Source organism: Colias philodice, chromosome 18 (assembly GCF_061535455.1).
Source record: "Colias philodice isolate Cphi_HAF_F1 chromosome 18, ilColPhil1 Martin Lab GWU primary, whole genome shotgun sequence".
NCBI lineage: Eukaryota > Metazoa > Arthropoda > Insecta > Lepidoptera > Pieridae > Colias > Colias philodice.
In genome coordinates, this window is record NC_143103.1 from 4,289,150 (window position 1) to 4,315,747 (window position 26,598).

A 26,598-nucleotide genomic window follows, 5' to 3' on the forward strand; every position below is an offset into this window, starting at 1 on the left:
AATATACATGTGACTAATGTAGCATGAAGTTATATTACTTTTCTTTTTCTATGTTGTTATTCTCAGAATTCATGTGTCAGAAACATAAATATTCAGAGGAAAAGCAGCAAGCAAAAGCACAGGAGTAAAATTATAAAGGATTACAGGTAAATTTTCATTAGACCATATTTTGTCTTCTATAGCATATAAAACTAGGAAGATATTTATAAAGTAAGCAAGAAAATGATTTCTTTTATAGATTTAAATCGGTTTGATTCGGGGGTGTGGCAAACAAATTTTTGGGACATATTTTAATGCAGTTTTCTTTATTTTCAAAAACAATACTAGGTTTCCTTTGAGTATGTTTACTTTTTATCTATCATACTATGAGACCTACTCTTTTTATGGAGAGTTCCCTTCGGATAGGTGGGATAGTTTAATACATACTCTGACTTCTGAGGCATTTAATTGCGAAATGTAGGTTAAGTTTGTAAGGTAATAAGTCAGTTTAATGAGTTAGTAATATCGATAACTCAGGCCCCGGAATCACCTGGGCACGCGGTAGAGTCGTAACCGTTCCCGCAGTTCCGTCCAAAGCAGCGCGATGGAACAGAGTGGGGTTTTAGTCGGTAGAAATCCGACATAACCACGGCTCCATCCCTGGGAGCCGGCGCGGGGGTATCTAAGAAGATTTCCCCACTATAAAAAAAAAGGCCCCGGAATCACAAACACAATAGAAAATCTATTGTATCGTGGCCCGATCAGGCCGTTCGGGGCTCAATGGGTTAATAAGTGGTGAATAATATTATTTTTTTAAAATAATTAGTAAATAAATATTACCATTCACATTATGTTGAATATTCGTGAATGGCTATTCAATATAATTTAACATGATGACAGTGAATAGAAACGTCATTACGTCAATTGATTATTGACAAATAGAAGATTTGTAAGCACAAAAAGCCGTACCTATTTGCCGTATTGAAATTTGAAACGAAAGAAAGAAATAAAAATTAAATATCGGCGTCAAGTGCAATCATCCTTAAAATAAAAAAAAAACCACTATCAAATCTGTTTATTTCCTAACCATTCTTGAGCCAGTGTATTGGCATAAACAAACATGATTAATAAAGTGGAAAACATATATTTAAACTAATTAAAAACATCTTATCTACGTTTCGTTCACCTGAGTTAAATACAAAAAGGGCAAAAAGATGAGGATAAGAAGACTTTCGGCGGTTTTTTGGGCAACATGTATAATAGCTTTCATATTTATTCTTTATGTTGTTACCGACTTAACATTTAAATTGCCAAGTATTAAGCCTGTCATGATGGAATTAGATGATGTGAGTACCATTTATTGCTACTTAAACATATATTTGGTCTCATGAATTAGATTTTGCTCGCTTTACATAATAAGTTTTGCACAATATAAGCTTATGTTGTATACCTTTACACGTATACATATATAGAATTTACATGTAAATCGATCTATAATAATTTAAACAAATATCCCTTTAGAGCAAATGGTCATCATTTGAATCAAAACTGCGTCACATAGAGAATGAACTTAATGAGCATCATGCTGTGGTTGGTGAGATTAAAACCGCCATGGACCAGATAGTGGATCGCTCAGCAGAGAATCCTCCGATGAAGAAACCTAAGACTCAAAAGAAACTGGCTAAAATAAGAGAATTTAAGGTTGTGGGCGATGAACCTCCAAGAATGCATCTAAAGAATAAAGTTGATATGTCTTACTGTCCAATTTATCAACAGAGCTCAAAAACAGATATTCAGGTAGGACTTGAATTATTTACATAGATTTGCAGACAAAATAATGTGTATTTGGTACTATATTTCTTGTTTCCTATTTTCTCTATGAGTATTTTCAAACATACAAGATAATTATCAAGTATAGTTTACAATCTCAATATGATATAATACTAATATAGTTTATATATATTTTAGATGCTGTCCATGTATGAAAGAATAACATTTGATGACAAAGATGGCGGAGTGTGGAAGCAGGGTTGGGAAATTGAATACAAAGAGAGCCAGTGGAGCAGCAAGAATAAGCTGAAAGTATTCATTGTTCCACATTCACACAATGACCCTGGTAATTTTTTTTTTCTAATAAAACATCAAAGTATAAATTTGTATATACATGTAATAATGTTGATTTCAATCAATAATACATTAACCTGATTTATATATTATATAACTACATTTATTTTATATTTTATAGATAGTAATCTAGCTTACCGCCCGCGGCTTCGCCCGCTTGGTCTAAAACCTAATAAATTATACACTAAAACCTTCCTCTTAAATCACTCTATCTATTAAAAAAAACCGCATCAAAATCCGTTGCGTAGTTTTAAAGATATAAGCATACAAAGGGACATAGGGAAATAGGGACAGAGAAAGCGACTTTGTTTTATACTATGTAGTGATATTTTATTTAACACCCAAATGAAAAAGTATAAAATGGCTTTGAATAAATTTATGAATAGTTATTATTTATCTGAGTACACACAAGAAGGATTTACATAACATTCAGAGATCACAGTAAGCCAATTTAAATGAGAAGTTCAAAGTATTCAGGATATCTAATTAAATCAAATGGAAATATTATATACTTACTAGCGGTCCGCCCCGGCTTCGCCCGTGGTACATATGAAAAATAGATTTTGGCCGATTCTCAGACTTACCCGATATGAAAATTTCATGAGAATCGGTCCACCCGTTTCGGAGGAGTATGCAGACTAACATTGTGACACGAGAATTTTATATATAAGAATATAATATTTACTTAAATAGATTAGACATTTGTTAAAATTATGTTTTGCATAAATATTTAGAATTTCTATGTCTCTAGTGATTATCAAAATAATTTCAACAATAATAAGTATTCATAATAATTTCCTGTAAATGTTTATTTTTTTATTATACAGGATGGATAAAAACATTTGAGAATTACTACAAGACACAAACAAAGGCAATATTTACAAATATGGTTGAAAAATTATCAGAAGGCATCGGCAGGAAATTTATTTGGGCTGAAATCAGCTATCTATCCTTGTGGTGGACTATGGATGCAACTGAGAAAGAGAAAGTAGCTTTTCAAAAGTAAGACTCTTTTATTAAATATGTGATTTTTCAAACCAGATTGTCCATCAACCACTTATCTTACAAACATATGAATTACTAATAATTTTAGGAAATTTTATTGTCTATGTAGTTAGTTAAGAGTTTTTTTCAATTAATACAGTATTTGTGAATACCATCAAGATAACTGAGCCGATGATTACTTGATTTCACTTTTAGTGTCTATTTCGAAGCTAAAAATATCTGAAATTGCTGACAGATCTAACACACAATTATTTTTAACTAACTGCAAAGATCCTTATTAAAATAGTTAGTTAAAAGATTTTTTTATTTTGGACTCCTAACTTACGAAATTAAAATCCGAACAATGTGAATTTTTTTAGAAATTATAGTCGACAAAATGATTATTTTCACCAAGATATTTGACTTTATTGAATATAATTTATACATATTTCAATAAAAGAATGTCTTACTTATAAGATAAAATTTAAAAAATCAACTAAGGTACCTCTATTATTTTTCTACAATTTTTTTTAAAGTACTATAAAACACTGCGCGCGACCCGATTAAAATCAGTCGGCAGCGAGCCTTTCCAGAGAGAGGACATGTTGCTCGGCGCTCTCCTACGGACCTATGCTGTTCATAGTAAAAGGATAGCGCAAGCCGCGATCTATCGTAATAGATCGCGGAGATTTTGACTTGCGTTAAATTGAATATGCGCTCTTAAACTGTTTCAAGTTTATGTGAATTCTAATCAGAACTTAAATTCTTTCCTCATTTCCTCTCCTACCAGGTTGCTTGGTAGAGATTGTTGTTCAGCAATAAGGCCACCTATTGAACTATTTAATATTATAAAGCTTAAGAGTTTTTTTTTTGTTTGTTTGAACACGCTAATCTCAGAAACTTCTGATCCGTATTGAAAAATTCTTTCGGTGTTAAAAAGGCCATTTATTGAGGAAGGCTAGGTATAGGCTATAAATCATAACGTGAGGCGGAACAACGCGGGTAAAACCACCGACCACAGGGCACAGCTAGTGTGTTTAAATATAAATAAATAAAATAAATTCTCATATAATACTGACTTCTAATTAATTATGAACTACTGATTTGTTCATTTGATGTCATTGATTTAATCAATCTTAACTAATATTTCCTCACATCAACACATCAGTCAATTATCATCATTTTTCTAACTTTATAAATCTTTTTTTATAATCTATAAAACATTTTCAGCTTACTAAAAGCGGGAAAAATAGAGATAGTCACAGGCGGATGGGTTATGAACGACGAGGCGGGTTCACACTGGATGTCTATTATACAACAGCTGACTACAGGCCACCAATGGTTGACAGAGAACCTAGGTTATACACCGAGAAACAGCTGGGCTATAGATCCTTTTGGACATTCGAGTACTCAACCTTATTTACTGAAGCTTACTGGTTTTGAAAACTCTTTGATACAGAGAGTACACTATAGGGTGAAGAAGGAGTTGGCTATGGACAGGCAATTGGAATTCAAATGGAGACAACTGTGGGGTATGTCAAATAAGTAAATAATACCTTATTTTTAAGTGGGGAAATCTTCCAAAGATACCCACGGTCCCCGGGGAAGGCGCCAATATGTCGGATTCTTACCGACTAAAACCCCACTGTGTTCCGTCTAGCCGCTTTAATGATGGGGCCGCGGGTATTGGTTGGAATTCTTTCGCGACCCAAGTAAATAATACCTATTTTATAATGTGTACAATGTATATGTACGGTTTTTATGATATTAACATATTACAAGTTGAATTACATTCCTTAGTTTTATAGCACTCAAATGCTATAAATATGATGAGAAATTTTTATAAATAGAAAAAAAAATCGATTATGAAACTAGTTAAATGTGTAATTTTGGTAATCTACATTCTATTGTTATTTGTTGTTTCTTGAAATAGTGCATATTTATCATTTCACCGTTTCTAATTATTGTTATCTATATTCTGTAAAAGATAATTTATTTATATGTACAGAATAACAATATAATGCTTTTTAAATCATACTTATCATTGAGGAAGTGTTTTATTATCTTCTTAACATAAAAGAGCGAGCACACGTGTCAGAAGTGAAACTTCTTTGGCAAGATTCAAAGATACCAAAACCCTCGCCTCACTCCATGACGTGACGGTATTGCCATGAGGCGACCTTGAAATTTTACTCTCAACGCACCTAAAGAAGTTTAATTTCAATAAATATTAAAATAATGAATATTTTTCAGATGGTAGTGGCAAAACTGACATGTTTACCCACATGATGCCATTTTACTCATATGATGTACCTCACTCCTGTGGCCCTGATCCAAAGGTAAAAAAAAACACTCTAAAGTTATTTAATTTACCATACAATTTTATAATACTATATTAAAATAGATTATAGTGTGAATTATTATTAAAAGACAATGAAGAATACGTAATTGTACAAAATAATAATGTGAAAATAAATAAAAACCTATATCATTTATGCTACTTCAATTAACATTTTTCATTTTGAAAAAAAAAACTGGAAATTGATACTTAAAGAGTTTCTATTGTTATATAGGTTATATTACATATCTAACTTTGGATGTATTAATTATTTAACAAAAATTATTTTTCAAGTGTCTATGAAAGTTAATTATAGCATTTTTATGTTAAAAATAACAACTTTTTACTGATTTTGTTATTACAATATTTTTAGATATGTTGTCAATTTGACTTCAAAAGGCTCCCAGGCAATGGAGTAACCTGTCCTTGGGGTGTAGCGCCTAGGAAGATTATTCAGAAAAATGTGGCAGAGAGGTGAGATTTATTTTCTATTTACAAAGTAACCTAAACAAAGGATGTTATTTCTAAATCATGTAATACATCACCATGTCTAAACATTCTTTAGAGAATCTTTAATGTAGTACTTTCAAAAAGTCAATCTGTGTGCCAAATTTCATGAAAATCAGTTCAGCAGTTTTCGTGTGAAGTTTCGCATTTATATTATTATTAGGATTTTCAAGTCACTGTAACTCATACCAGCTGTAAAATATGGCATATGTAAAATATAAATACGAAAAATTTATAATTAGTACACAAACTTGTTCTAAAATTATTTATTCTAATGACATTTTTTTTCAGAGCATCCCTAATATTGGACCAATGGCGCAAAAAGGCGCAATTGTACCGAAGTAACGTGGTACTGTTTCCGCTCGGCGACGACTTCCGGTACGACCGCTCCAATGAATGGGACCACCAGTACCAGAACTATGAAATGCTCATTGACTATATCAATAATAATGACGCTTGGAATGCTGAGGTATTACTGATACAATAATTAAAATAAAATACGATAATAACAATAAATTTATAAGCATGTTAAAATATTGAAAATTTCATGCACTTAATGTTTGATCTCAAAAAACTATAATTTCTAAAGACTAATCGTTGAAGAAAAAAATAAAAGTGCGTGTGTACCGAGCACACGTGTCAGAAGTCAAACTACTTTTCAAGATTCAAAGATACCAAAATCGTCGCTTTACTCCATGATATGACGGTATTCCCATGACGCGACCTTGAAATTTATCTCTCAACGCGCCTAAAGAAGTTTCACTTCTTTTTTATTATTTTTATATGTTATTACACGCAAATTAAAGGAGGTATTTTTAGTTCAATCCTAATTCTAACAATTGTCCCAATATTAAAATTATTCTAGATTCAATTCGGCACCCTAAACGACTATTTCAAAGCACTACACGAAGAGATGAAAATGTCCGACTTCCCGGTACTCACTGGGGACTTCTTTACATACGCGGATAGGAACCAACACTATTGGAGCGGGTATTTCACTTCCAGACCGTTCTATAAGAATATGGATAGAGCGCTACTTGGATATGTAAGGTAAATATTTAATATTTATTAGTTCTCACCTTATGTTATGACAAAATATCATGAAACTGAACTGAAATGAAGACTTGTTACAAATTTTTGTCTTTCTTTCACGTCATAATGGAGTGATTTTATGATATTACCAGTAGGTTTATCATGCGTATTCGAATCAAACGAAATCAAAAAATAAATCAACATCATTTATTTGAAATTAAACATGGTATTAACTTACATAATATTATAATAACTATATGTGATTCATTTATTGTGCCATTTTGTACAATGTCTCCTATACTAGGAAAAAACCTGTGTAACAGGAGACTTTCATTTTAGATTCAAACTTTACAAATATCGATAGATGCTATTACTGTTAATTTCCTTTTATCTACACGAGTGAACACGCGGGTATTAGCTAGTAATAAATATAATTAACTATGATTTAAACCCCCCAGGGCAGCAGAAGCGATAACCTCCCAAGCGGTATCCTCCCGCTCAGTCACATACATCCTTTCTCTTTACCTCTTTCTGACCTCAGCTTCACGTGTGCTAATAAGTAATTATTCTAACTTAAAACTATTATAGAACACAAAAATAATACAATAAACCCCCCAGGGCAGCAGAAGCGATAACTTCCCAAGCGGTATCTTCCCGCTCAGTGACATACATCCTGTCCCTCCAACTGCGCGACCGCGTGGAGCGCGCTCGGCGCTCGCTCGCGCTGTTCCAGCACCACGACGGGGTTACCGGCACCTCTAAGGACGAGGTGGTCGTGGATTATGCTAAGAAGTGGGTATTTTTTTTTTTAATTTAGGCAATTTTTTCATAGATACCCCTAGAGAAGGATAGTGAGCCGTTGTTTATGGCAGATTTTTAGTGACTCTCCAAATTTTTATGGGGTTTAGCGCAGACCTCACTGTTTTCCAGCAAACCGCTTAAATGTCATCAAAGATTATGCAAAGAAGTTTCTATATTTTGTTTGTGGGTGGGTGGCAATGTGGGTAATATGTGAAATTTTTGAAGAGTACACTCATTTGATAAGAATTTATATATTTTGTAATTCAAATAGTAATTCTGTGATTATGAAGGTTCTGATATAAAATGTTTCTCATTCTAATTATTTATGTTATTTTAAATTAATGATACTCAATTCATTTCTTATCCTATCAGTTATTGTAGTACATTACAATTTTCTTTATAATCTGTTTAATTTTTGACTTATACTCGGACTGGCTCATTAGTCCTATCATAAACAAAGAATACTCACACACCTTAATAAAATCCCCGACTTCACTATGTAGGTTACACCAAGCCATCAAAGACTGTCAGTCAGTGATCCAGCAAGCGGCCTACTACCTGCTCAAACAACCGGCCATTCAAGACCAAACCCAAGAGGATATTTACTTCGATATCGATGATATATGGCAGCGTCATGATGAAATTCCAACAAGAATCACTATAGCTCTGGATGAAGTGTCTCCGTCTAGACGGATAGTACTGTATAATGCGCTGGCCTTCAAAAGGCAAGAGATATTGACCGTTATAGTTTCGTCGCCGCATGTTGAGGTAAATTTTCTTATATACATACATCCAAAATGCATAAAAAATACATTGATGAGAAATATATACCACATGCTGCACACATATACCCTTATGCTAATTTTCCTGCAATATGAGTTACTTTTTCTGTAAATAATTCTCTGTATTGATTCGCTCTGTGTTTCTGTCGCAGTCGCTGTCAGTTAGACCATGGCTAAAATGCCTTTTTAAACGTTTATTTGCTGTCATATTTTCAATTACATTCTCACATCCGCTGAAGAATTGGGTTCTTTTATTTTATTCTCCAATTTCCACCAGGTATTCGACCCAAGTAGTAGTCCAATAATGGCGCAAATAACCCCCGTGGTATCGGGCGAGCGTCGTCTCGGCTTCGCTGCGAACAAGTTCCAGCTGTCGTTCCCGGTCAGCGTGGACGCACTCGCGCTGACCACGTACAGCGTGTCGCTGAGAGACAGCATGAGCATTAACAAGTGAGTGTGTGTATAGTGCCCGGTTTGCTGCGAACAAGTTCCAGCTGTCCTTCCTGGTCAGCGTGGACGCACTCGCGCTGACCACGTACAGCGTGTCGCTGAGAGACAGCATGAGCATTAACAAGTTAGTTCTGTGATTCGATCAGTAGTCGCCGATTATGTAAATTGTAACAGATAGTTACGTAATCGGTGATATAAAACGTCTACCAAAACTCCGGCCAGAGTTTAGTTGCTTTGTAAATTCGACTTTAATTCGTTCGAATAAGATTGAAATTATTTTGGTGTATTGAAATAGCTTGGTTTGTAAATTGTATTGTTTTCGTTAAGTTTTGTTCATACCTTAATAGATGATAATAAGGTTGATTTTACTATGACATTTATTTCTTTACAGACACACACTTGACGACAGAATTAATTAAGTTTGTTTTTGTATTGTATTGTAAACTGAGTTGCTATAAATAATAAAAGGTGTTCTTGTATATGGTTTGCCAGATTTTTGAAAATAAATGTACTCTAAAACTTAATTTTCCCCATCTAGCCACACATAACATTATATTTATCCCCACAGATACACATCGTTCGCGCGAATCCGCGTGTACAACGCGGACTACTGGTCCATAGAGTTACCCAAAATGTTCCCGATAGAGCAGCCAGCAGCAAGACTGGCTGATGACGTCACACTGCAGGCCGGGAACAGTACGCGCGTGTTGGCCACCAAGCACGGGCTGGTGAAGGCCATCATATCCAGCGATGGGAAGACGTCGCCGGTGCATATGGATTATGTACAGTGAGTTGAGGGTATTTTTAAATTAATTAAGTGGTCGATGGAAAATCAGCGATCAACACAATACAGTGGAACTTTCTAATTTAAAGTATGTAAAAATGTATTGTTTGTAAGTTAATAAATAATCAGAAATATACCATTTTTGATAATAACTAAGATGACCTTTGTCATAAACATAAATCTATTATTTCTGACCTATTTTTAATCTACCCACACAATTACCGTCTACATTAACCTAGTTGGTTTTAATGCAAATTACTAAATGCAAAACTTCGTCTCACAATAGCCGAAAATTCGTTAAACATGTAACACAAAAAAATACAAACGGGCATATTACGTTCTCCTTTTTAATGTCGAAACTGGTTGAAAATGTACATATAATATTTTATGTATTTGACAGATATGGTACCCAAAAGCTACAAGACAACAACAGTGGCGCATACTTATTCATCCCGGATGGACCGGCACAGCAGTTCAACCTGGACGCGTACCCGGAACTCGTTATAACAGAGGGACCTTTTAAAGCTAGCCTGTACACGGCGTTAGTTGGACCTAAAGCCGCTGAGATTATATTAGCTGTGAGTTAATTAATCAAATACTTTAGGTAACTGACCAATAATTTAGGTGCTCATAAAATTATTGTAAACACTAACTAATAATTTCGTTAAAACTAGTATCAATCTTTGTTTAGGGATTTTTCATTAATTTGCTGAGATCCGAAATATGTACTCTCCATTTTAAATCCGATAAGAATTGGAAAAAATACCGAGATAGTTGTGATGTAGTATCAATTTTTTTAATGTCATAAACTTAATAATTTTATATATAATTTACTAAGATCTAAATTTTGTACTCAGTATAGCTTGTTTGTTAAATCATTAATTTTGAAGTGAAACTTCTCTAGGCGCGTTGAGAGTAAAATTTCAAGGTCGCGTCATAGCAATACCATCACGTCGTGGAATAAGACGATGATTTTTTAATTTTGCCAAAGAAGTTTCACTTCTGACACGTGTGCTCGACAAGCAGGCTCTTTTTGTAATAAAATGTTTCTCTATATTTAGGTATCAGTATATAACAACCCGTCGTTACCGCAAAGCGAAATAGAAATAACGAACACGTTCCTGATAGACCCGAAGGTGGATGATATGGAGCTGGCCATGAGGTTCTCTACGGGCATCAAGAATGGCGACGTTTTCTATACTGATGTTAATGGCATGCAGGTATGTTGAATAAACATCCATACTAATATTATAAATGCGAAAGTAACTCTGTCTGTCTGTCTGTTACTCAATCACGCCTTAACTACTGAACCAATTTGCATGAAATTTGGTATAGAGATATTTTCATACCCGAGAAAGGACATAGGATAGGTTTTATCCCGGAAATCCCAAGGGAACGGGAACTATGCGGGTTTTTCTTTGACTGCGCGGGCGATGCCGCGGGTGGAAAGCTAGTTTCTTATAATTATTTGTACAACATTTTGGCATTGAATAGGTATGGGTTATTATAATTGTTTTCATAATGTCTTTTAGAAATTAAAGTTCAGGTGTATGAAATTTGATTATTTTTTTAATGGAACCAGATTTAAGATATCCAATATTTATCACAGCTCACATGAGTAAATAAATACTATTTGTCTTTATGACATCAAGATAATATTTGAACTAAGACAAACACAACAAATTTAATAAATTTTATTTTCACTTAACCAATTTAATACAAGTATAAACATAATCCTGAATATTACTAGCTAAATACCAAATTACATATTATAATACATAATTTTACCAAAATACTCTATAACTTAATCTCTTCCAGATGATGAAACGTCGCTATTTCGACAAACTACCGATCCAAGCGAATTTCTACCCGCTCCCAGCGGCTGCGTACATCGAGGACGAGTCCACCCGCCTCACTATACTCACCTCCACGCCGCTAGGGGTCGCTGCACTGCAACCCGGACAGATTGAGGTTACAATTATGTAAAAAGTAATAAAAAGCCAAGCTAAGTCTTTTCGTAAATAATTCTGATTGAAATAACCTGAAAATTTCTTATTAATTTGTAATATTACTCGACAAATTTGTATTTGGAAGCGTTTTTTTATTGTTAGTTTAAATTAAAAATACTCGGATGGTCTTTTTAAGCAAATAGTTCATAATTAAATTGTAAGAATGACTTAAAATCCATCGCATAAAGTCTTAACAAGAGCCTAAGTGCAGGTCCACACTGCGAGCCTAGCGCGGTTGCGACGGCGGGCGCGAAATATCAAACGTATGAAACGCGCCTTTGCGTCCACATTGAAATGACTATGGCGGAAGCCTAGTGCGACGGTAATGAGCGAGCCAGCGCGCGTAGTTTTCAAACTCTCCTATCCGCGCGTTCTGGCCACACTACGGGCCTAGTCAGCAAGCGACCCAATGCGCGGACGGCGGGGGTATCAAACCAGTTCGGTCTTGTCGCTCGACTTCTTATATTATATCCTTTATTGTTTTTCGTAAAATAGCGGTAAATACTTAATTGTTGAAGTGAAACTTCTTTATTTATAAGTGCGATTCAATCTAAAACACTTATATACACCACAGTAATTTTGTAGGGTATAATCTCAATTCTTCATATAAGATTCACCCGTTATTCCTCTGTTTTATTTATTTCGTGTACACCTTCTATAATGATCTCATCTCAAAATCGGAGTGTCCAGTAAAAATAGCAAATCGTCCAAAGTTTGCAACACCCGAAAAACGTCGAACCGCTACTTGAGCTCGCGCGTCGGTGTGGCCACCGCGAGCGCCCGCTCGTCGCGCCCGCCTAGGCCGCCGCCACCGCGCATTCAGTGTGGACGCACACTAAATGTCACATGAGTTAGTGGTGGTGTTAAAACCCTTAGGGCGTTTGTCCACTACAAGGAATTTTACGGTCCGGCATTCCGATTTTTTACGGTCCGGTATGGCACGCAATTAATCTAAATACTAGCTTGTGCACTATACGTAATTTTACTGTCCGACATTTTACTTTTCCCTATTCCGGATGGTTTTTTGAGTTTACGAGTCGCTGTAGGTATAATTGTTTTCGAGTGCCCACTTGCTTGGATTTTACTCTTTTTATTGCATATGCCAATTGAAAGCAAGCTCTTGTTTTACTTTCTTTTAGCTGGCAATGAGATTTGAGAAGTCGGTATTGTTATTTTATATACATTGACCAAGCATTGACCTATAATTATTATCTAAGTAAGTGTTGGTAAGTTAAAGTTCAAGTGGGAATAGCTTTAGCTCCTCGTCACCGATTAAAATAAATAAGTGAAACACGCATTTTGAATCTCTTACGGAACTTTACTTTTTATTATAACGAAGTAATATAATATTTCACCTTCTATATTTTTACTCGTTTCTTGTAAAATGCAAAAACAATCATTTATGATAGCATTATACCGCCATACTTCCTTGAACTGTACCGCACTGATCCGAGTAAAGACGGACAGGTGCACAAGCAATTTATCGGTTTTTTCATGCCACACCGGACCGTAAAAAATCGGAATGCCGGACAGTAAAATTCCTTGTAGTGCACAAGCGCCCTTAATAGGTGAGAGAAATGAAATAAGAGCATACACATCTTTAGAACGATTTAAAGAAATGTGTGTGTTTTTATAAAACAAATGATTGTGTGTAGATAATGCAAGACCGTCGTCTGTCCCGCGACGACAACCGCGGCGTGAACCAGGGCGTGCTGGACAACGTGCGCACACGGCACTCCTTCAGACTGATCGTAGAACATGCCACTTCGCCCTGCTCTGTACGTATGCAAACATATACAAATTGGTTTTCTACATTTTTGAAGTGAAACTTCTTTATCGGGGTTGGAAATTATTTAGTGTAACATTTTTTTCGTTACGCGTGACATTTTTCCGTTACGCGCCATCTTTTTATTATCCCTACCACGCGTGATTCGACGTATTTCTGTAAAGTTGCATATAGTAAATTATTTTTTGAAAAATAAGGTCATAAAGAAGTTTCACTTCTTACGTGTGTACACTAGTATACGCACACATTTTTTGTAATATATGTAATCTTTATATATAAAAATGAATCGCAAAATGTGTTGGTAAGCGCATAACTCGAGAACGGCTGAACCGATTTCGATCATTCTTTTTTTATTATATTCCTTGAAGTACGAGGATGGTTTTTATGTAGAGAAAACGTAAATATTATGTACCACGGGCGAAGCCGGGGCGGACCGCTAGTGCGTTATAGAAATAAATGAAGTGAAGTGAATAATGTATGTATTTTTTTAATTAATTTCAGTATAAAGATAATAAAAAAATTATAATAGACTTAAAGTATGAAACCTACAGAATGTGCAGTCATAGTCGTTTTCTAATATTTACCGGGACAAACGGCTAGGTTGGCAGGTATAAACAGGTATGTCGGTACCAGTTACTTTCACTTGATAGGATGTTGAAAAAAAATTATGTCAGCGCTGTTTTATTACAAAATTGTTTTATTATCTCGAAACTGCAATTAATAAAAAATGAAAATAAAAGATTTTTTTAATAATTAATTAAAAAATATCCTGTCCAGGATTTTCCCAGTAAATCCATTTTTAATACATTTTTTAATACACGAAATTTATTATAAAATTGGTCTCATTCTATTATCACGCCGGTGAAGGTCGACCTATATTTGGATCTTAGACCATTAAACCCTCGTCTGTCGGAACACAGATCTGAGCCAAAAATTTTGTACCCGTTGTCTGTCGTGGCACAGATCTGTGCCAAATCATCGCCGGTTGGAAATTAGCTCATTGTAACGCAAATATAGTTCAAATCTGCATAAGCGACTATTTAGTTGATAGCTTATAAATTACTGAATATTTAAAGTCCATCACTTAATAATTTGACCGATAAATATTCGAAATATAACAGTAATTATGTCATACTTTAGTCGAGTAACTTTTAAATTTTAAAGTTTTAAAAAATGTAAAATTTTGCGGAAAGTTGATAAACGGTAAGTATTTATTGTTCTTTTTATTATTATTCACTATATATCCTAATGTTTATGTGCCGAAATAATGAAAATTACCAATAATTATACCACAAATAATGGCTCCAAATATGTATCTACCATTTCACTGTACGTTGCTTAGTTTTTGACCCCTGGTTAATCGTATTTTATTTTTAATATTTTATTTGTTTTTTACATCATTTTACAAGAAATTTTATGAAGATTTTTATAATATAATTCAAAATTTGATACTGTGTTCCATTTTAAAGATATTTCGTTTTCAATTCAGAACCGACAATAATTTCCCCGTAAAATTCGCGTACAGGATGTTCGCATATTGTATGAAATTGAAAAATTTAATTGTTCGTCTTCATACATATGTTTTGTTTATATTGATGGGTATCGTTTTTGTGGTATTTATTGTCCTCAGGTTTAATACGATATAATCAACTATACAAATTATAGTCCGTAACCTCTATGGAATTCCTTTAATTTTAGTATATTATGGTTAAAAGTGTATATTATATGCTGGAAAAATAGTAAAAAAAACCTACATCGGGAACAATGGTTTTCACTATGACCTATATATAGGACAAAGTGACTATGTTACTATGTAATTTGTGTAGGACAAACTGGAAAAGAAATTTAACACATTAATTGTACAACATATTCTTATCTTAATACAAATGCAACATATTATTTTTTATTGGGGAACCATATGTTTCTGAAAAAATAAAAAACCGGCCAAGTGCGAGTCGGACTCGCGCACCGAGGGCTTCGTACAAACTTATTTTTTTAATTATGCTGTAGGTATCTTTTAATTCATATTTTAGAATTCTTTATCTGTGCTATAAGACGTTGCTATTGTAAGTTTTTATAACCTTGCAAATGTCGAAAATTACGAAAATTTGCAGCATAAACGGTTGTATCTTTTGATTGCGTTGGCATATATTATGTTTGATTCTGTTTTTATTTTGTTTTTCTGTCGTCTCACAATTTCAAAATGAACGACAACACGGGAGTTGTCATTTTTGAAACCCAGATAGTCCAAAGATGTTTTTACACATATTTTGGGGTTATTTCTTTAAAACTGGAAGAATGTTTTTTTAGAGTTTTGAACCTCAATACTATTCGCGCTTCAAGGACTCCGAACAAACCTACTTTTTATTATGTTTTAACTTCTAGTGTTTTTAGTGAATTTTTCTTTATCTGTGCTGTAAAACCTTGCTTTTAACCAAGTCCACTTAACTTTTGACCCGTAGGTTTTGATTCCCTTGCTAGTAGTTGCGGTTTTCAGAATATGCCGCATATGAATATTATTTCTTCTGATTGCGTCTTAAATCTTATATCTCCACACCAATTTGCATGAAATTTGGTATGGAGATATTTTGATACCCGAGAAAGGACATAGGCTACCTTTTATTGCGAAATATGTACCACGGGCGAAGCCGGGGCGGACCTCTAGTTATAATATATAAAGCTACACTACCACTCACTCACTGACTGACTGACATCGGTTTTCTCGGAAACTACAGGGAAAGTGGGGGGGATAATTATGTGATTGTGTAGAGGTGCGCCGAGTGAGCAGAGGAAAAATATAGCGATCTCGATCATCTTCGAAAACCGAGTGGACCCCTGGAGGTGCGCAAAAACGGTGATACCTGGAGGGGGGGTGTCTGAACAAAAAATGCTCGGAACTGGTGGCGATTACCAGGGGTGGTGGAAAAATGGGGATTTTTGCGAAAACAAGATGGCCGCCGTACTTTGCCAAAATCGCCGTTTATGAATCCTTACGTCTCAAATTTGGCACACGTGCTCTGTTCGAGCCGGCGAATCGATCGGTGCCCCGTTCGAGTGGCTCCGGGCCCCGGTTTCCAACTTTCATACATTGGAAAATCCAACGGCCCGCGGAAACGGTGCGAGTTGGGTGGGGGGTGTCGGAACTAAAAATGATCACCACCTTGGGACGCTACCAGGGAGCCATAGTGGGACGCTCGATTTTGGAATTTTTCCATTTTTGGCGCAAACATAAAAACGTAAATTTAGACGAGGTGGCGCAACGGAGAAACACACCAATGATGCAATCATACTCGCCCAGCTCCCAGGATATCCAGAAAAATCCGAAATTTTGAACTTTCTCACAGCCCGCGGAGACGGTCAACGGCCCGCGCAAACGGTAGCAGCTACATCTGGGGTGCTCAAACTAAACTTGTAGTAGACCTCGAGCAATTACCACAGATAGTGAAAAAAATTCAAAATGGCGGAAAAAATGGCCGCCGCCATACAAATTCTAAAACGGCCATCGCTGGTCCGATCGCGCTGAAAATTGGCACAGGGGCTTTAATCGAGTCGCATATTAAGTTGGCATACTCATAATCGAGTTTCCACCGCTGGTTTCCGAGTTTCATACAACGCAAAATTCGACGGCTCTCCGAAACGGCGCGAGATAGGTGGGGGGTGTAGAACTAAAAAATGATCAGGAAGATGGGGTGCTACCAGGGCAATGGAGAAATTTCAATTTTGACGCAATTTTTTTTTCAAAAATGGCCGATTTTTTGAGGCAAGATGGTGGCGCCGGTTACTTCACGATCGGTCTGAAAATTGACTTCTGTGCTCTGATCGGTCAGATTTACAAAACTGCATACTCAGAATCTCTCTCCGACCCCCGGTTTCCATTTTCCATACATCACGAAATTTAACGGCTCTCTGAACCGGTGGCAGGTAGGTCGGGGTCGCCGAAGTAAAAAATACTTCAAAACCTGGTCCGCTTCCAGGCATATAAAAATTTTTGGTAAAAAGCGAAATTTTTTTTTTCGAAAATTTTGTATGGAAATTTCCATATTAGGAAGGGTAATTGAATAGCAACGGCAAAAGACGGCGCCGCGGGCTGCTTGCTGCCCGCGCACCGCGCAACCTTGAAGGTCGACAGCCTCCCGGAGTAGAAAATATTTATTAACTTTTGAACTACCGCACGAGCCAAGCGAGCGAAGCGAGCGAATCACGGCAGCGGCTGGCGTAAATATTCAAATAGGTAGCGAGGAGCGAAGCGACGAGCGAGTTAGGTTAACTTTTGAACTACCGCACTAGCCAAGCGAGCGAAGCGAGCAAGTCACGTCAGCGGCCTGCGTAAATATTCAAAGAAGTAGCGAGGAGCGAAGCGACGAGCGAGTTAGGTTACTTTTGAACTACCGCACTAGCCGAGCGAGCGAAGCGAGCAAGTCACGTCAGCGGCCGGCGTAAATATTCAAATAGGTAGCGAGGAGCGAAGCGACGAGCCAGTTAGGTTACTTTTGAACTACCGCACTAGCCAAGCGAGCGAAGCGAGCAAGTCACGTCAGCGGCCGGCGTAAATATTCAAATAGGTAGCGAGGAGCGAAGCGACGAGCCAGTTAGGTTACTTTTGAACTACCGCACTAGCCAAGCGAGCGAAGCGAGCAAGTCACGTCAGCGGCCGGCGTAAATATTCAAATAGGTAGCGAGGAGCGAAGCGACGAGCCAGTTAGGTTACTTTTGAACTACCGCACTAGCCAAGCGAGCGAAGCGAGCAAGTCACGTCAGCGGCCGGCGTAAATATTCAAATAGGTAGCGAGGAGCGAAGCGACGAGCCAGTTAGGTTACTTTTGAACTACCGCACTAGCCAAGCGAGCGAAGCGAGCAAGTCACGTCAGCGGCCGGCGTAAATATTCAAATAGGTAGCGAGGAGCGAAGCGACGAGCCAGTTAGGTTACTTTTGAACTACCGCACTAGCCAAGCGAGCGAAGCGAGCAAGTCACGTCAGCGGCCGGCGTAAATATTCAAATAGGTAGCTAGGAGCGAAGCGACGAGCCAGTTAGGTTACTTTTGAACTACCGCACTAGCCAAGCGAGCGAAGCGAGTAAGTCACGTCAGCGGCCGGCGTAAATATTCAAATAGGTAGCGAGGAGCGAAGCGACGAGCGTGTTAAGTAAAATCTTTAACAGTTTATTATGAAAATTCACTGCCCACTATCGATTAGACACCTCAAAATGATGAAATTCGGGGATCACGTTTCAAGAATTTAACCAATATTTGAATAAGTAATTTATAAACAGTTTCGACTGACTGTAGAATCGCTGTTAGCAGATGTAACAAATGGACAGGAAATTCAAATGCATTTTCAAATGACTGAAGATTTCCGCCCTGGGATGAGCCGCGAGCTGCTTGCAGCTCGCGCACCACGCACCCTCGAAGGTAGACAGCCCCCCGGAATAGAAAATATTAATTGAATGAAGAATTTATAAGCATTACCGACTGACTGTAGAATCGCTGTTAGTAGATGTAACAAATGGACAGGAAATTCGAATGCATTTTCAAATGACTGCCCTATTGCTTAAACCCAGAGGCAAAAGAGGCTCGCGGGCTGCTTGCAGCCCGCGCACCACGCACCCTCGAAGGTCGACAGCATTTCAAAATAGAAAATATTTGAATTGGGAATTTATAAGCACTTCCGATTGACTGTGGAATCGCTGTTGGCAAATAATAACAAATTGACGGGGGATTTTGATGCATTTTCAAATGACTGCCCTATTGCTTCAACCCAGGGGCAAAAGGGGCTCGCGGGCTGCTTGCAGCCCGCGCACAACGCACCAGCTAGTATGTATATAAAAATGAATCGCAAAATGTGTTGGTAAGCGCATAACTCGAGAACGGCTGAACCGATTTCGATAATTCTTTTTTTATTATATTCCTTGAAGTACGAGGATGGTTCTTATGTAGAGAAAACGTAAATATGTACCACGGGCGAAGCCGGGGCGGACCGCTAGTGTATTATAAATCTGAGTTTTTAATGTGAATATCAAGTTAATACATGTAGCCGTTCATTAGTTGTAAGTTGAAATTATTATTTTTTTTTTTATATGAAGTGTAATTAAAAAAATCATGTTATTTGCGATTATTCTTATACCTGTTTTATAAAACATTGCTTTTTACCAAATTTAAAGATTTTATGTACTTGGGAAGTACCCTGTCGGTTTTGATTCTTTGAAAATGAATTTGAAAATTTGCTAAAAATTGCAGCATTAATGGCTGCATCCCAAAGGGTTTGGTTTTTAAGGGTCCAGAACCCTAATAGGATCACGTCTGTCCATCCCATCTGCCCATCTGTCTGTCAAGACCCATTTTCACAGGAACGCGTGATGTGACATAAAACTGAAATTTATATTGATTACTTGAGTCGATTGAAGCTGTGAAAAAATCAAACTTATAAACCAACGCAATCAAAAGATAAAGCCGTTTATTAACTCAGGCCCCGGAATCACAGACACAATAGAAAATCTATTGTATCGTGGACCGATCGGGCCGTTCGGGGCTCAATGGGTTATGCTGCAAATTTCGACATTCGCAAGGGAATCGACACCTACAGGGTACTTTCCGTGTACGTAGAGTTTTGAAATTGGGGTAAAATAAGGTCTTATAGCGCAGATTGAAGAATAATTTCGAAAAACATAAAATTTCGGAGTTACAACATAATAAAAATGTTGCGTGGTTTTATGAAACCACGGTAAAAGTGAAACTGTTCGAACGGTTCCGAACACTGCCTTATACCTACTCGGCAGCCGACCGTCACAGACCAAAAAGTTTGAGACGATGTAATAAAATTTTCACTTTAAAAATTGGTTTGTTCGGAGCCCACGGTGTGCGAGTCCGACTCTCACTTGGCCGGTTTTTTATTCTTATGTACTATATGTAGTACATTCGTAGGCCGAATGTTAAAGCTGATGTAGATCGCTGTCTGAAGATTATTTTTATTTGCATTCATGACTTTAAATAGCCTTGGAACATTACTTATTTAATAAAACGAATTAAATGCATCATTTGCAGTACGCCTGCAAATATAAATCTACCCTCTCATTTTGTAAATGACTAGCGATAACAATTATTGTATTTTTGCCTTTTGGTGTCAAAACTGCTTCTATTACCCAGAAGAAGAATGCAATTTTTCTATTTGAAGATATCTTGCTGTTTAAACTACATAATCAATAATAACTTATTTGTTAGGTAACCCTAAAATAAACTTCCGTCTTGATATTTTAATTTTCTTTCGAAAATAAAAATTTGTATTTGATAGAATAACCTTTTCTGATTCGTAAGCATTTGAGTATCAATAAAAGAGAATTCAAATGGATCCAAACAACGATTCTTATGGCAATGGAAGACAAGACACTCCAAGGCTTACTTTAACAATAGGACGTAACAGTATTTGAAATCAAGAAATATAACTCTGTATATTTTGTCAAATGAACAGATAATAATACTAACACGATTAGTGTTTGGGAATTTACAGCTTTTAATTCCTGATACCAGGATTCTTCATGAAATTCTACACATAACACGTCTTACTTTATTCCAATCAAAATATTTTTTAAGTTTCATGCTGTTTGTGTACTATGGACTCCCTAAACTACTGAACCGATTTTAATACAATTTTACCGATTAGTTTATATCTTAATTACAATATGCTTGGAAATACTGCATGTATTGAAGTGCAACTAGATTGGATAGCGTTCATCACTTTCCTGGTCACATTCAAGTGGAACCTCGTGGTAATAAATCGTCGTCTCGAGGCGGTCGTTGTGTCCGAACTCCGATGTATAAGAAAAAATGAACAGAAGTTAACGTTATTTATGCTAAGTTGCAAATATTCCTATTTATTGGCCAATGTTGGCGTCAACACCACACATTACAACCACATGAGTATATAAATAGTACAGACACAAAGCTTCATAAGAATTTTTTTTTCTGTCAGTTAAGTAAAATTTATTTAAGTAAATAAAACATTTAGATGTATAATAATTGTTTATTTATTTTGAATCTTTAAGTTTATTGATTTTTATCCTTAACATAAGCTGTATTTTATAAAAAATATTTAAAACTCGAATTTCCGAAATTTTTGATTTATAAGTTAAATGTAACGGTTTATAATTAAGTTATGGTATAATTAAATGTAGATTTCACTTTTGTACAGCTTAGACATTTTTCTGTATGGATACAGTGCCTTTCGATTTGTAGTTGGACAACATTTAATTTTATAGGTACTATATTATAATAATTAAGAGCATGAAAGAAAAAAAAGCATTTCTTCATAATGCTATTGTTACCACAAAAAATATTTTCTTAATCGCTAATTTTAAGAAAAAATAAATTAAAATTAAAATTGATGTGGAGACGTTATACATACAGACGTTAGAACAAAGTCCACCATAAGAATGAAGTCATTTAGGAATAAGACGATTTTTAAACATTAATAAAAACCTAAATATTTTAAAAAAGTAAAAATTACTGTTAGTTTTTATCTAGTTTTGATTAAAATAAAAATAAAAAAAAAGTAGCAAAAATTTTTGAAATGTTCTAATTTTGGAGCAGACTGTAATGTCTGTATTTGTATGAACATATGTGGAGATCGCGTCCACTTATTTTCATGCGTAAACGATGATATTCATACTCAACTTTCTCGAATTTTTATAAAATAAACCTATGTTTTTGTTATATTCACTCAAAAGATTGTCTATTCTAGTGTGAAAATACAAAAATAAAAATCTAAAATACCTTGATATTATTTTATTATGAGTATTTTTCTTAACAATGTCGTATTTTTTCAAAATGTGTGGGAAAAAATGGTTCTAATAAATAAAATAAACATGCCAGGGAGTAAGTAAGGTAACTAATATAAAGTTTGGTTATCTAGTTAGCATCAAAATTTACAAGAGTGTCACAGGTTAAAGTTTATATCACAAATTTTAATATCGAAAAAAATCGGCAAATCAGCGCCGACCGCTCGAATTTCTCCGACAGACAGCACCTTTTTGACGCGGCGCGCCGCGACAGCTGAGGGGTTAAAACATATGTTTCTTTGCAGCGCTCCCGTATTGACAAACCATGCGGGCACCTATTCCTCTACACGCACTTGTATATCTAGTTTCAAGTGTCCTATTTATGTATATCTAGCGCTTCAAGCATACCTTTTTTCTTTGCAGCGTTCCCGCGGCGACAAGCCATACGGGCACTTATCCCTCGGCGCGCACGTGTCGCAACACACGCAGCTCCAACCCCTGCGAGTGCTGTTACACGCAGCGGACGAGAACTCGCCCCGACCGGTGTACACACGCGCGTTACGATCCAACGCGGATTTAGTGCTCGCGTCGTTCCGATCGCATGTTGCTGTTTCGGTGAGATTTGTGGCCTACTAAAATATGTCGACGACGCGGTTGGCGCAGTGGTAAAGTAACTGCCTACTGAGCCGACGGTCCCGGGTTCGATCCCCGGTCAGGGCAAATATTTGTGTGATGAACTCAATTATTTGTTCTTGGGTCTGGGTGTTATTATCTATATATGTATTTATTAAATATTATATTTATCGTCGCCTAGTACCCACAAAACAAGCCTTAATTGAGCTTACTGTGGGACTAATAATGGGGTGTAATAATGTCCTATAAAAAAAAAAAAATTATAAATGTCCTACTAATATTATAAATATTATAATACCGCCTCCTTGGTACAGTGGTTGACGCGTAAGCGTAGCACCGAGGGGTCCTGGGTTCGATTCCCGGTGGAGACGAAAAGAAAATGTCTCGGTCTGGTAGGACACAGAAGGCTGCTGACGGGGTCACGGAAGAATTCTACCATACCCGTGGCCCCGTCGTTGATGCGGCTTGACGGAACACAGTGGGGTTTTGGTCGGTAGGAATCCGACATAACCCACGGCCCCTTCCCCGGAGGCCGTGGGTATCTATGCAAGATTTCCCCACTTAAAAAAAAAAAAAAAGGACACAGAAGGCTGATCACCTACTTGTCCCTAAAGAAAATAGATCAGTGAAACAGATGTATAATGCATCTGCCCCTTACCCCACTAGGGGACATGGGACTTCACTTTAATATTATAAATGCGAAAGTTTGTGAGGATGGATGTATGTGTATGTGTGTGTACGTTTGTTACTCTTTCACGCAAATACTACTGAACCGATTACAAGGAAATTTAGCATTCATATAGAGGGTAACTTGGATTAGACATAGGATAGTTTTTTGTCACGGAAATACCACGGGAACGGGAACTATGCGGGTTTTTCTTTGAAAACGCGGGCGGAGCCGCGGGCGGTATGCTAGTATAGTATATACATATATAGATAGAACAGTGAGGTAAGTGTGTTTAGTGCGGTGAAATAATATGGACTTACACATATTGAAAAAAATGGGTGACATACTATATGCTTAATTGCTTAATGACATAAACTAACACACAAACATACCGACAATGTATACTTTTGAAACACGCTACTTGATTACAGAATTATTGCATGTTGTACTATATGAAAGTAAAAGTAGTAAATATTTTTGAAGTGAAAACTTCTTTAGCGGCGTTGGGTATAAAATCTTAAACTCGCGTCAGGACACGTGACCTGATCGAAAAAGCGTAAGACGGATGGATATCAAACATGCTCAACGTTAATAATCAAGTTTTCACTTCTGCCGGCACTCCCGGAGTGCAACCCGTCTTTTTTTTTATATTATGTGAAAATGTTTTCTGTACTTATTAAAATAAATTATAAACGCACGTGTTATTTTTTTAGAATAAAGACGGTTCAACCTACCACGGTATGGGACTGACGCTGCAACGAGTACAACTCGAGAAATGCTACAGCAACAGAGCTATCTCTAAGTATTACACAGTTAGTGATGGACAGGTGAGAAAATTATTATATATTATTCCCAAAATTTATAGCTTTGGAGAACTTCCAAAAATGTATTTTTTTTGTTTTTTGTAACAATTATAAGTCATTCAAATTCAAGTCAAAAAACTATTTTATTCTTGTAAAGTTTTGTAAATATTTATGAAAATTCATTTTTTAAAACTACCACATATTCGAAATGTTGCATTTGACCTACAAGAAACATGTCTAAAGAAAAAAATCGTGACGTTAAGGCCCTGCGCAGACGACAGACTATCCGTGACGCACTTTTTAGTCTGTGAAAATAGAACCTATGAAATTATATGCAGTAACGCACACGACGCGCAAAAAGTCCGGCGCACAAAAATTCCGTGTAATTCGGGCAGACCGCACCGCGCCGCTCCGCACAAAAGTGTGTGAAAAGAATTGAACGTTTGCTTCAACGCGCGCTAACGCAGACGGCGCACACTTTACACGATTTCCATAGCGTCTACGTCCCTACAGCTCTGCCGACAAAATGATCGAAGATGTGCGTCGTGTGCGTTGAGTCTGTGAAAAATCCGCGACCGACTTTTTGCGCGCCATGCAGACTTTTTGTGCGCCGCAGACTCGATCGCACAAAAAGTGTGCCGTCTGCGCAGGGCCTAAAAGGTTTTATAATGTATTAAAATATATCACCCAACATGGGCAACAGTACTTCTAAGTTCTAACAGAGTAAAAATTATATGGCCCATTTACCATTCAATCACTTGCAGGTACAACTGACCGATATGATAGACGTCCAACCGGACCACGTATACGACAGCTCACTCACATTCCTGCACATTAAGAACCCGCTTCCCGACGCATTACTCGTACTATGTCCCATGGAAGTGCGATCTGTTTTCATCAACATGACGCTCAAACACGGCTGAATGACCGAGACTGAACGAATGAACGATATTATAGTACATTTTCATAGTGAAGACTGCTAAACTCCAATTCCTACTTGAATTAAATATAACCTGAGATACGATCTTTTGAAAAAAATGTTTGATGATAATTATATACTTTATAGCGCATGTAATAAAGTGCATAATAGACTGAGAGTGAATGGAAAGTGAATTCAAGAAAAGCGACTGATTAATTTGTTAACTTTGCAAGTCTAAATAAAACTCGTTTCGCTCTCTCTTTCCTAATTTTCCTCAAATACAGTAGTACATATATAAATAAATAGACAACTTAATCCTATTCCTAATATATAATTAAATAATTTATATTTTCAACATATTGCTCCAAAAAAAAGGCATTTCATTTGTTTAAAAGAAGTATCAATTATGAGGATAGAACATATTGTAGATTCACTTGGAATTCTTTATATATGACATCGTAACTAGCCTTAGAGCGTAGACGCACTATGCGGGTAGCCGCATTGCGGGTAGCCGTCCGGCTGACCGCAATCACAATTATGTACGTAATATTCATTTCTATGCGCACTGTGCGGTCTGCGGTAGCCGCATCGCAGTGCGCATAGAAATGAATATTACGTACATAATTGTGATTGCGGTCAGCCGGACGGCTACCCGCAATGCGGCTACCCGCATAGTGCGTCTACGCTCTTAGATTAACTAGCGGTGTACGGACATAATATAGAAATTGTAAATAGCCGTTATTTTCTAGCTAATTTACTTATATTTCTAGAATTCAACTAAAGTGTACTAATTTCCTTAATACGGCAGCATTTTTTTTGTTACCGTAATTGTTAAATAATTTTTCATGAAAATTGAAAACGTTACTTATTTTTTTATGTGATATGTTTACGTTTGTGATTATAATAAATATCTGTATATATTTTTAATTGTATTCTTATTGTACTATTTATTTTTATGTTGTTAACGATATTTTTATATTTGTATAAATCTTACGAAATTTGTCAATAAACAAAATATTTTTATTTTGTTTAACAATATGTTCGCTGTAAAACAATTCATTTTATACAGTTTATTATTTATTATGTAATGTATATATGGTACGATCCGCTTATAGATTTTTATTAGTATTTAAACAGTAAAAAGTATACAAAACCTGAATTCTCTAATGTATACTACGTCCTTAGTTTTACAAAGGAAATTAATAAATACATATTTTATAATAATAATAAAC

General features: G+C 36.3%; 1 protein-coding gene across 1 annotated transcript; it reads left to right on the top strand.

Moving 5' to 3' along the window:
• The first annotated feature begins 928 nt into the window (after positions 1–928).
• On the top strand, positions 929–25,833 carry alpha-Man-IIa (alpha-mannosidase 2). The gene is made up of 20 exons (XM_089706460.1): positions 929–1,325; positions 1,501–1,776; positions 1,948–2,095; positions 2,931–3,105; positions 4,318–4,619; positions 5,341–5,426; positions 5,799–5,899; positions 6,224–6,401; positions 6,798–6,982; positions 7,583–7,756; positions 8,269–8,533; positions 8,825–8,997; positions 9,566–9,784; positions 10,182–10,359; positions 10,843–11,001; positions 11,600–11,752; positions 13,446–13,568; positions 22,768–22,959; positions 24,358–24,471; positions 25,212–25,833. Exons 1-20 carry the CDS (start codon positions 1,194–1,196, stop codon positions 25,368–25,370), a joined length of 3,492 nt encoding a protein of 1,163 aa, XP_089562586.1. The 5' UTR covers positions 929–1,193; the 3' UTR covers positions 25,371–25,833.
• Positions 25,834–26,598: the final 765 nt, after the last annotated feature.